Genomic DNA, 12,197 nt, shown 5'->3' with positions numbered 1-12,197 from the left:
TCCCCATTTTCTTTTTGGCTTACAGTACATTTTTCCCCCTAAAGAATTGTTATTTTCTGTTCTGTAATTAATCAAGATATTTCATGCTCTGTGGGTGTAATTTGGCAGTTGTTTACTAGCTAAATTGCTTAATGAATAATCCCTCTGACAGGAATTGCACCTCATTGGACATTAAATGGACTAGTTCAACTTTTTGGGGAATGCACTTTTTTGTCAAGAGTCAGAAGAGGAAATCAATACCACTCTCACATCTGTCCATAAATATGAAGCCACAGACAGGGGGTGGTCAGCTTTGCTCAACATGAAGACTGGAAGTAGAGGAAACAGCTTAACTGGCTCTCACTTAAGGCAAAAGAGTACCTCTAAAGCTCACCAATTAACACGCTATATTGCAGGGTTTTTTAAAAAAAAAAATCCATATAAAGACCAAAGTCTAAAATTGAAATCTCGGGATTTTATGGAAAATAAAATAAACCATAAACCACAGTGTTCAATAACTAAATAAATATAACCATTACTTTTGACACTTTGGTTTAGAGGAGCTGGTTTGTTTTTTGCCTTTGGACAGAGTGAGGCTAGCTGTTGCCAATGTTTCCAGTCTTCATGTTAAGCCAAGCTAGCAAACTACTAAACTATCTGTCTCCCGCTGCTTCCTGACCTTATACTAAGCTAACTGCCTCATATTTTTATATTTAACAGATATAGTCAATTTTATTTGTATAACCCAATATCACAAATCATAAATTTGCCTCAGGGGGCTTTACAATCTGCACAGCAATAGCCTACAACATCCTCTGTCCTTAGACTCTTGATTCAAATAAGGAAAAACTCCCTAAAAAAAAAACCCTTTAAAGTGATTTTAATGTTCTCACCTCTCTAATAAGCACATTTCCAAAAATGTCAATCTGTTTCTTTAAAAATGAAAAATATAATAGGCTACCTTTTTTAAGATCACAATAAACATTGTTGAATACAGAAATATCCTCTGCTTGTGGTCCTAATTTGCAAAACAAAAACCTGCTCGTGCAGTGAAAAAAAAAATGAAGATGTTAGATTGGAAAATGCAACATCAGAAGCAAAGGAGTGTCTTCCTCCGTGCTGCTGTCATCTCCTCTGACCACACAGCAGGCTCCCCTCAGGCTGGAGGAGCCAGCAGGGCTGCAGTCCAGCAGGTAGCCTACTACTATAAATCCACTTCTTCACTGATTTCACACTTTGAGCTGCTTGGGGCAAGTGACTGAGCCTCTGTTAGTGTTTAATAATGTACAAAAACTAAAAGAAGAAGCTTTATAATAGATAATAGATATTTATAATAGAGAGGAAGACAAGAGGCGGCGGACGCGTTTATCTTGTGTGCGTGCATGCGCGCGCGTGTGTGTGTGAGAGAGAGAGAGAGAGAGAGAGAGAGAGAGCGGAAAAGTAGGTGGCTTCACCTGAGTCTTGACAGTGTGGAGAGGATGTGGCTGTTTTTGCGCACCAACTCGGTTTTACTTTCTGCGCTGCTGCTTCAGCTGATTCACCCGTTTCCGTAGTTTGGGCTCATTTTTGTGTGGTATACTCTAACATATCGGACCGACTGGGACTTATCCTGACTTATCTGTGGTGTGGCTCGGGGTTTTCACTGGGGGAAACCTGTACCTGGATTGATCTGAAGCGTGAACAGCCGGAGCGACATGAGCGCAGGAAAACTTCTGAGCCTCAGGATGGACGTGCCTGTCATCATTTTGCTCATCCAGTTGACCCATACTGAGATTATAGGTAAGAAAATTGAGTGGGATACGGGTGATTAAGATCCACAAGAAATTCTTTTATAGAGTTGGCTTCCTTCATGATATGTTTAGTGCTTTTGCATCACTGGAGTCATTCTGTTATATTGTCCATTTCGTTATTTTGGATTGGATTATTATTTATCTTCTCATAGGTCATTTCCCATATTTTTATCACAAGGTTTCTATCACAAGGTGTTTGCCAGTCTTCTTACCGCACAATATTTGCTGTGCCAAAGCAAAAATGATTAAAGTATTTCATTTTAACTCATGTTACACGTTTAGAGAGAAAGAGTCAGAAGTGATAATGAATCACACAGTGAGCCAAGGGCTCTCCGGGATCCCAAGTAGCCCTGTTGAAAAGAAAACTATTGTGGAAACACTAAAATACAGGTACTGATATGAGATGGACAGCAATTTTATTTATTTGGAGAATTGTGCAGCAAAAGGTGAAAAGGCATGATTTTTTTTGTTTTTGCAATTCTGGATAACCACTGTCCTCTCAAGGATAAAGAGGAAAAACCCTGAAGTTGAGGATAAATCCTGACTTCCCTTTGAGGTGCTTATTAAGGTCTGGATTAGGTTTAATACGTCAATAGTAAATATCCAATAAATATGAAAATATAATAAATGTCATATACTGATATTTGCTTTGTTCTCTGGTCTCATCTTAATCTGTAAATTGTTGTTCATTGTTGGGGGGGTTTGACCATCATTGGGGCAGTTGAGCTGGTAAATATCACAAATATCCAATTCACGCCTTGTTCTTTAACATCAAAAATTCCCACTCAGACGTTCTCCACCTCCCTGTCTGTGACTCATCTCCAGGTCTGCTATTGTGTTTTGGATAAGATCTTTTGTGCACATATTTCTTTGGCGCTCACAGAGGGATAATGAGACCGAGAGGACGGATACGTCAGTGTTGTTCTGTTCCAAACTGTGTTTCAGTTTCTGCTTTTGTACAATTTACAGCTTACACAGCTACTCAATCATGAGTGGAGGACTCTCTCAGGAATTTCTAAGGAATTAGTTGTGATTGGTAGTACATTAGGATGCCAGAAAAAAGGAACACTCCTCCTGTTGATGTTACAAATAGCTCAAAACACCAGTCTTTGATTTTGTTCAGTTTGGTAATTATCTGACTGATCTGATTTAATCGCTTCTTCACATCCTCTCATTCAAAATGTTTTTTGTTTTTTGTACCACCACAAGATCAAAGATGATAATTAGAAAAGTAAAAAAGGTAAAAACGGATAAGCAGCAGAGCAAAAATCAACTATGTATCGATAAATAGTGAAAAATGTCGAAAATAGGGATGACACAGTGTCCTAAAACGGTAAATACATACAAATGGAAATCAAAAACTAAGTCACAAATGTTTTAATATATTTTAAGAACAGACTCCATATTTTTCTGAGTGAGTTTGAGGAGCTATGTACAATAAACGGGTGACAGAGGAAATCTTTGACTGAGTGTCAGGGATGTTGTGGAGTTTATCTCATTAATCAGGATGCTTTGACGTTCTCTGGGACTATACTGTAGGGGAGGAATGGCAGTGAAGAAGGGGACCTCCAGTCATTCAATTCAGTCTTTCCAGAAAAATGTGAGATAACAAGCATGAGAAAAGCAAAAAAACATTTGATGTTAGATGCGGAGAGATCTGCATCTAACAGTCTTTTCTGTCTTTAAGGATACAGATGAGAGGTTGACTTGCAGTTCATATGGAAGATCATTAAAACCAACTTATTTCCAAATATTTCTAATTTTTATCTTTACAGAGTAACCTTGCAAAGGAAATAGTTAATTGACATAACATTTGACTTGCAGTTTAATTTATGATTTTAGAGATAATTATATAAAATCTTTATCAGTATGCTGCATTTTTAGGAAAAAAGGGGAAATGTATTTTTAAAAAGCAGTTTTAAAGATTGTGATAATGGAAAATAATTATCCACATACAGTGGAAGCATCCTCCGGATTGGATGGCTATCGAGGATGTCAGTCTGCGTCATTTCTTGCCTCAGGTGTGAGAAGGTTCTCTGCCTGAGAGGGAGGTGTTGTGTCGAAGTGAATCTGCTCCTCAAGGATGGGAAGACTCCTGAGAGGCTGGTAGTCTGACTGAAACAGTCTTTTCTATTTTGGTGTCGGTGTAGGCGGAAGCTTTGTCGGATGGCCTTAATAATTGTTATATATATTTCCTTTGCTCAGTTGAGAGATGGGGGTATAACTATAAATGAATTTGCATCTGTTTAGAATCATTCTCAGAAAGGAAACAGAATATAAAACACCTGATGGAAGTGAAACTCTCTCACAAAGCCACTTATTTACTTTTAGTGGGCTGCTTTCTATATGAGGGGGTATTATTCTAACATTGTCAGACCAGTTCTACGCATCCCAACCTGCAACATCTACTATAGCAAAGTTACAGCAGCAGATAAATTAGATCTGCAGATGTAGACGTGGCAATGTTGCCGCGAAGAAGCAACAAGGAAATTAGCAGCTGCAATTTGAACACTTTCATCACTTGCAGGTAATGAGTACAGCAGCAACTGATATTAAACTGCATTTTTTTTCGCACCAGCATATTTATCTGTTCTATAAATCACTTGTGTTCTCCTTTGAGGTAAAAAAAAAAAAAAAGGAGACATTTATATATTATATTTTTTTGTTTTATGATGGTGCTCCATATACTTTAATTTGTCAGAATACCATTTGCTCTCTGTCTACATAAATGAAGAACTTGTTTCCATTCACACAAACACGTCACTGCTACACAACACAAGAGCCACGGATTCTGAACAAGAACCCACATCAGCTTTCCTGCTAAAGTCTCCTTATAAAACCTACAAACATGAGCACACAACTTGACCTGCACCTTAGCTTGTTGAACTTAGCTTGTTCACAGAGTGCAGGCTAGATAGTTAATTAGCTGTTAATTTAGATGCTGGTGTTGTCCTTATTCTTCAACACCACTGCTGACAAACTGCTGTCTGCTCTTGACTTGTAAGCTACAGTGAAAGTTTATTTACTTTTTCTCTCGTTCCCCTACTAGAGCTCATCCCTGCCAGCTGCTGTCATTCATGAACATTTCTGATCTTGCCGCCAAAGACATTTTTTTTTTTTTTCCTTTTAACAATTTAAAAAAAAAAACAGTTAAAAACATACTGACGTTATTTTTGACTGCAGAAATGTGATTTCAGTTGGGCTTAAAGATCAGGATCTTTGACTTTTAACACGTACAAGCTGTTAACTGTTCAACAATTAAACTGTTAAAATAAGATAATTAGTAAAAACAACCATGACATCCCTGCCAGGGACCATTGTTGCATGTCAAACTAATCTCCCTCTCCCCTTGTCCCCTTCTGCCTCCTCACTAGCCCCTGTCCAGTACAGGCAAAACTGCCAAAAAAACCAAAATAAAAACCCAAATACTTAAATTAGAATATAATTCAGCTTCTGGTTGTAACACATCAAATGTTAATATTTGAAGATTTTGTAAATGGATTATTTCTTTTGGGTTGTGTAGTATTAACTGGACTAACAGGTAGTTTTTTCCATTAGACTGAGCTTAAGGATGAGTATTCAGACTGGCATTAACACTGCATTTTTGTTGCTCAGTTCTCCAGCACACTGGATTTTGAAATAAATAGTGACAGTGAGGGTAAAGTGCTGTTTTTCTGTTCTGAGCATGTTTATAGTCATATTGGATGAGCAGTGAATTTCAGCCCTATCACTCAAAGTGAAAGGCAGCACTTAAACCTTATAGTGGGTGTTTTATTTCAAATCCAATGTGCAAAAGCAAAAACAAAAATGATCACTGTCCATGCACTTATATTGCTTTCAATCCCAACTTAAGTATATGTTGAGAGAGAGAGAGAAGCAAATGCACTCTGAAAATTAAGTTGCAGAATAGTCGTGAACTGCTTTGATGTAATATTTTCCGTTACAGCATTTTTAGTGTCCAATTTTCTCCTAAAAGATCAAATGGGATTCAACCTGGACTGATCCTTCTCTTAACTTTGAAGCTATTTCTGTTTAGAAATCTGGAGTCACTCACTATAAAATAAAAAAAAAGTAACATTACAGTGATTATGAAGCTTTACATGTTAGTGCCTGGATATGTACTGTACATTTCAACAAAAAGATTAAACTTTAAAAAAAGCATGCAGGCATACAGCTGAATAATATGTTCATTTAATCCTGAAAGTAAAAAAAATTGTTGGATCACATTTCGTATAAGGGAAAAGTATCAAACTGCACAAACCGGTGTTTCTTTGTTGTAGACTGCCTCAGTGCTCAGTGTACTTTTCCTGTCTGTTTTGATACATGGCATCGTTGTAACTCGTTTTACAGCTGAGGTCCTTGTAAGGGATTTATTGTGTCAAAGTATGTGCCTTAACTTCTGTAGACTGCAAAAGGACATCTGCTTGTTGAAGCTTGTTGATACCTGGTAGGAGAATTCACTGTGTCCAATTTGGTAGGAGGTCATCAACGAGTTTAGCAGTGTAAGGCTATGTGCTTTATTATTTTACAATGTTGTTACTTTCTCACTTTATTACTTTATTACCCTCTCTCTGTCAAATTCCTATTAGGACATGCTGTATTTAAGCTGAGACTGTTTGGTTGTTCGGCAGAACGGCTGTGTGCCCTTCTCCATGCTGGCATGTTCGAGTAAAGAGAGAAAGATTCATCACTCTGTGTTTTTAATTCTTCAAAGAACTTCAATTTTTAAGAAATTCTCCTACATCCTGCAGCCACATCTGTGCGCTGGCCCGTGCATGGAATAAACGGTTACATTGCGGATGCCATAGGACTGTGGTCACTGCGCTGTGAAAATCTAGATAGTGATTCATTTCTGCTGCTGTCTTCCCATATTAGAGAATGTGTAGAGAATAAAACAAAACTGTTTTATTTTAAGTCCGATAAAGAGTTACTGTGAAAAGTGATTAAAAAAAGACACGAGCCACAGATAAAAGCAGAACAAGGAGTTTCTGGTGTTTGTTTGTTTCTGATGTTGCAACTTACCACAGGCCTACTTTGACTAATCAAGAGTAGCTGTTTGGAAAATCATGAGGACTTTGTGTTCAAGGGAACATTGGCTGCGTACTATGGTCAACACATTACAGTAGGTACTGTAATAACCACTGAGGTCACATTAATCGCAGACAAAAGCATTTGTTACACATGAAAGAGGAACATTGCAGACTTTAAATATCTTTGTAAGGTAGCTGTTTCTGACATTCACTCATTAGTCTGCCAACCATTCAGTTGTGTGTTGATTTGTCACAAATGATATGCATTTGGGCAGTCAGCTTTCTCTGTGAAAGCCACAACTCAGTGAAATGTCCTACCTGATGATATGAAGATGAGCTGCACTTCCATCAGTACGTTCAAAACCAAATTAAAAAATCAGCTAAAAACTACTTAGCTCTATAACCACTGACTCTAAATTTCATCTCATGGTCTTCTCATGAACGCAAATAATCTTGCTTTTAATTTGACAAGCTTACATTATTAATTTCTAGTTGACATTGTGAGTGTTTGTGATGTGCTATTGTGTGTAGCTTTGTATTTTGTATCATGTATCCTGTGTGCTTTTTGCTTTGTACTGTTTGTTATTGTGCTGTTATATGTTTTAATTGTAAGGGACTGCAGATGAAAATTAGTTTAAGCTAACTCTGGTGCAGTATATCAAATGTTGACATTTATGTTTAAAACTGTACATTGTCCCAATAAATACAATACACATACATTTTGACTTGTGAAAGCAGAGTGAGCACAGCTGTAAATAATAACATTACATGCCATTGAGTGAGTATCCACGAAACCAGAGCCCTGGAACTGGCTCGACTAAACGTAGTGTAGCTGTCACTGATGTTATTAATTCTACGTGTGCTTTTCCTGCTTTGACAAGTCAAAATTTCTGCTGTGAAAAGGGTCTATTACAGCACTGCTGGAGAATGATGATGAGATTGAAAATCACATTAAGGAACAAGAGCGTCCCAGTTCTCTTTTAAACCTTTTCCACAGCTTAATTCTGGACCATCAGAAGCAGCTGGGCTTTGCTTTAATAAACCAACAGCCCTCCAGTAAATTTCATCATCAGTTAGATGAGACTATAAATTTTGATGCCTATTTTACACTCTGATATGCTGCTACAGTTTAAAAATTAACAATAAAGTTGTTTAATTCCTGTTTTGCTGTTATTTTGTTGGTGGGAAGGATTTTGATCTTGTAAGTTGTTGACATCAATGAAAGATGACAAAATTAAGAGCTACTTTTAGGGACTAATGATTTAACTAATTCGATTTTCTGTATGCTCACTTTACGAGAAAAACATTAACCATACATACCAGTACAGTACGTAATCGACACAAGCAATGAAAATCTTTGAGTGAAAGTTAGAATTTAAGTACGCACTTGTCCACACAATCCTTCGCTTTTATGACTAAAACACTTTTTTCCTAAGGATGAAGCAGACAAGTCATTGAGGAGATAATGTTATTTGCTGGTTAAAGAACGCCAGCAGTTCAAGAAAAAGTTTTAAAGATTGTTTTTATTATATGTCAACTGAAAGAAGGCAACAAGAAGGGAGTAGTGCTGCATGTTCCTCTCGCAGATGTGAGAAGGCCCTTTGTGTTAGTTGGTGAGCAATAATGAGGGATTTTATGTTTGGCTTGTTTTACAGACCAGAGAAACAACAGACTGCAGTAAACACACAGCCAAAATAACTGTCATGCCAGCTAAAGAGTCTTGTGAAGGACTCATGTTTTGAACACGAGTTGTGAAGCGTTTCTGCTGTCACACCAACCACCTGGATGTCCTGCCTCACCAAATCCATAAACCTCCTCTTTGGCCTTCCTCTTTTCCTCTTGCCTGGCAGCTCCATCTTAAAGGTTTATGTGAAGCCTCATTAAAACCAGATGAGTATAGTTATGACAGATAAATGAATTCTCTGCCCAGTCACACTAGTTTACAAGCTTTGCATGCATTAAAACATGGGATGCAGATTACTGGTGGCACAGAGGTAAAAGTAAAGATGGTGAACTATCAGATAAATCCAGATCCTGTTTTGATCATTTTAGGAAGGAACAAATCACTTTGGTCGAACTTTAGGTGACAGCTTTGATGGACTCTCTTCATTGAAGAGGACTAGGTACATTTGAAAGTCAAGCTTAATGGATTTCAGAAAAAAAAACCCTAATTTTTCTCATCTGGTCGTGTGCGACGTGCTTTGTAGGCTGTGTGACTCAAACAGCTCTCCCAGGGAGGGACGGGAGGAAACTTGGGTTCTGTTTTTGACAGAAACACAGATGTTGTCTGTGATTGTTTTTGTTTTTGTTTATATATTCATTTATGGAGCATAGCACTAGTTCAGACAGAGCACTGAAGTTACGCTTGTTTCAGCTGATTGACCTCAGCTGATTTCATTATGCTGTGAATGCGTAGATTCTGTTGACACTATCAGACATTCAAACTGGAATGTGCTGACAGTGACCTGAACTGACACGAGTTCCTTGTTAAGAAACTAGTGAACCAATTAGACAATTTTTCACATTGTAGGCTGTTAATTCTCATGAAATAAACACTAGCTAACCAAATTTCTGGCACAAGTTGTTGTTTGTTGCTATCATAATGATTTAGCTGCTGAAATGTTGTCGTAAACGTAGACGTAATTAAGCTAAGTGAATGCTTGCAGTTAAAACAAGAATAACTGCAATTTTATTGTTGTATTTTTTGTACTATGTTGTGTTGTAGCTAACTCTAAAGAGTAAACTGATGACAGACACATTGTAGTGCAGCAGTACTGAAATAAGGAGCTAGATAGAAATGTGTTAACAACATAGCTATGTCATGTTATGTTGCAATATTTTTGCAGAACAAAAAAAAAATTATAGTTAATTAATACAGTTTGATTACGAACAAATACTGCATCCCTGTGTTTTTCAAACTCAGAAAAACACTAAGACAGACACTGGTCCACCCAAAAGACAAGAAAAGCAATCTAGTGTATGCAGTCCAGTGCATTGAAGAATGCACAGATTTGTATATCGGGGAAACTAAACAACCATTAAACAAACACATGGTTCAATACAGAAGGGCCATCTCCTCAGTGTTAAGGGAGTAAGAGGAGATGGACCCAAATGCAGGAAGCAGGCAGTACGAACTGAAGAATAATTACTTTATTTTAGCTCAAGCCAAACTGTGTGCTGTAACCGGCCTGAAATAGACAATGCTGATCTAGCCCTAATGTCAATGAGGTCCACACCCTTCAGGAATGGGTAGACCAATGACAATACCAAGTAATTCAATACTAGGAACTTGTGCTGTCTTTGGAACTGAATGCTGTACATTACACCTGATGACAATGCTACCATACAAGAAATGACTAACCATTTGAATAATATTGCTAAGACATTACAAAACCCTGTCACCACTGGTTTATTTGACTGGCTTAGGAAAAGTTAAAGGCATTGTCTGATCACTGCCTTCCCCTTTGATTACTACCTTATTTACACACACTCTGGGTCAGCTCATCGGCTCAGATCCTCTTTGTGTCGGTCAGTTCACCAGTGTGCCAGCATGCTTCAATAAACTCACAACACTACAGCAAACCTCTGAACTGGAATTAAATTATTTCTTCAACAATTTCGTGCCATGACACAGATGGCAACATGCTTCGACAGAGACTCCTTTTTCCAGACCAAGGACACACCAGTGACCTGAGAATCCAAATCACACTTAAAGGGGTCCTTTTGAAAATCCAACTATTGTTGCTGTGTGTTGTTGGAGGTCTGTGAAGCTGCAGTCCCAAAGAAGTAGACACCATCCCGGATGTTTAAGTAAGTTTGCTGTGAGGTTGTGAAAGGGGGTTGATGAAGAGGTTAAGAGGTTTACTCTATAGAGATGTTTAGGGATGCTTGCATTTTTTTATAACCTTGGAATTACTTGGTTATAAGCTTTGCTTGTCTCTTCTTAGATATGAATCTCTCTTCTCAAGGTTTTAACATTTCAGGTAACAGAGATAGAAAATAGAAAATGGGCAATGAGAAATAAAAAAGACCAGGCAGTAGAGTCCTGTGATTCTGATTTAGAAAAGACTAGTCCACAGTGTTTGGAACACTGAGTGAAAATTGGCCTATGCAGGATTGGTTGGGGTATTAGGGATGATTTACTCTCCCGGTACTTAAGGATATATTTCATTTTTGTAGGGATGTCATTTATTCTCCTTACATAAACGGAAATGACTTGTATCTTCTGAGTGGATTAGAAAGTGAACTGTGGAAAAGTGTAAATGAAAGTTTTTTTGAAGGGACTTTACAGAAAGATAATGGAAAGTCATTTGTAGAGGGTCAGAATGAGTTAACCAATCCTGTAAAATACATGTATGATAGTTGGTACCAAGAGCATAAAATTTGTTGCAACACAAAAATAAAAAAGTAAAATGTGATAAACAAAAAAAACATTACAGGGAAATAAATGCTTACTTAAAGCCTAGTTAATTTCACAAATAAGAAAGAGAAGAAAACACAACACAGAGTTAAACTAGTGCAACAACTAGAACAAAACAACACAGTGCAGAGCATAAAAAACCTCATTGTATGAGTCCAAAAACACCAAAACAAACATGAATTATTAAATCGAAAGAGTGTTACTTAATGAAGAAAGATATGGTGATCTGAGACTACAGCAAAAACTGCAAAATGTTTGTGGATCAAAATGTTAATGGTTTTCCAAGTATCTCACTACATAAGCAGAGCAAGGAGGAGAAAAATGGCAGGAAGGAAGTTAAGACAAAGCTTTTGGAATAAAGGTCATTCACACCTGGACAAAGTCACCTCCTGGGACAAAGGCATTGGGAATTCCTTCCATTGTGGTGAGCCAAAGAACACCAGACGGCATCTATTAGAGACCAACCAAGATGACACAACAGCTGTGTTAGCAGCCCTAATAGACCAAAATCGACCCACGAGTGCAGAAAAGGGGAATGTGCATGATGGAACAGTGTGTCCCCGTCAGGATGGGCTTCCTCCTCTAATGACACTGGTTTAATTAGAATTGCTGAGCTAAAACATAATGCCTCCCTGCCAAGGATTTCACATCATCCTTTTTATCAGGAAAAGAGAGAAGGCATTTGACCTGTAATTCAATCTCTGCTAAACCAAGGCATAATAGTCTATGCAACAACTGACAACTTGAGTGACTACACTATAATTGACCTTTGCAGTGCATTCTTCTCTGTTCCTCTACATAAAGACAGTCAGTATTTGTTTGCATTCACCTTTGACGGACAGCAATATACATTCACAAGATTACCCCAAAGGTACACTGAGTCACCCACAGTCTTCTCTTGTGCCTTACACAGTGATCTCAAAGATCTTTTTAGTTTCCAGGAGGTTCTGTCCTTATACAATACATAAATGGCTTACC

At 37.7% G+C, this 12,197-nt stretch overlaps 1 protein-coding gene across 3 annotated transcripts in view; it reads left to right on the top strand.

Annotated features, from left to right (window-relative positions):
- The first annotated feature begins 1,468 nt into the window (after positions 1–1,468).
- The window catches only part of rxfp2a (relaxin family peptide receptor 2a), a 53,235-nt gene continuing 42,506 nt past the window's right edge, over positions 1,469–12,197 (top strand). For all 3 annotated transcript variants that reach the window (XR_006406914.1, XM_044371545.1, XM_044371544.1), the window contains exon 1: positions 1,469–1,758. Coding sequence is in view for 2 of the 3 variants with exons in the window: in XM_044371545.1 (XP_044227480.1) it covers positions 1,674–1,758 (85 nt within the window). In the remaining variant the exon portion in view is untranslated. The remainder of the gene's footprint in view (positions 1,759–12,197) is intronic.

This window comes from Thunnus albacares, chromosome 13 (assembly GCF_914725855.1).
Source record: "Thunnus albacares chromosome 13, fThuAlb1.1, whole genome shotgun sequence".
In the NCBI taxonomy this organism is placed as follows: Eukaryota; Metazoa; Chordata; class Actinopteri; order Scombriformes; family Scombridae; genus Thunnus; species Thunnus albacares.
This window is presented reverse-complemented; position numbering and strand designations above follow the sequence as displayed.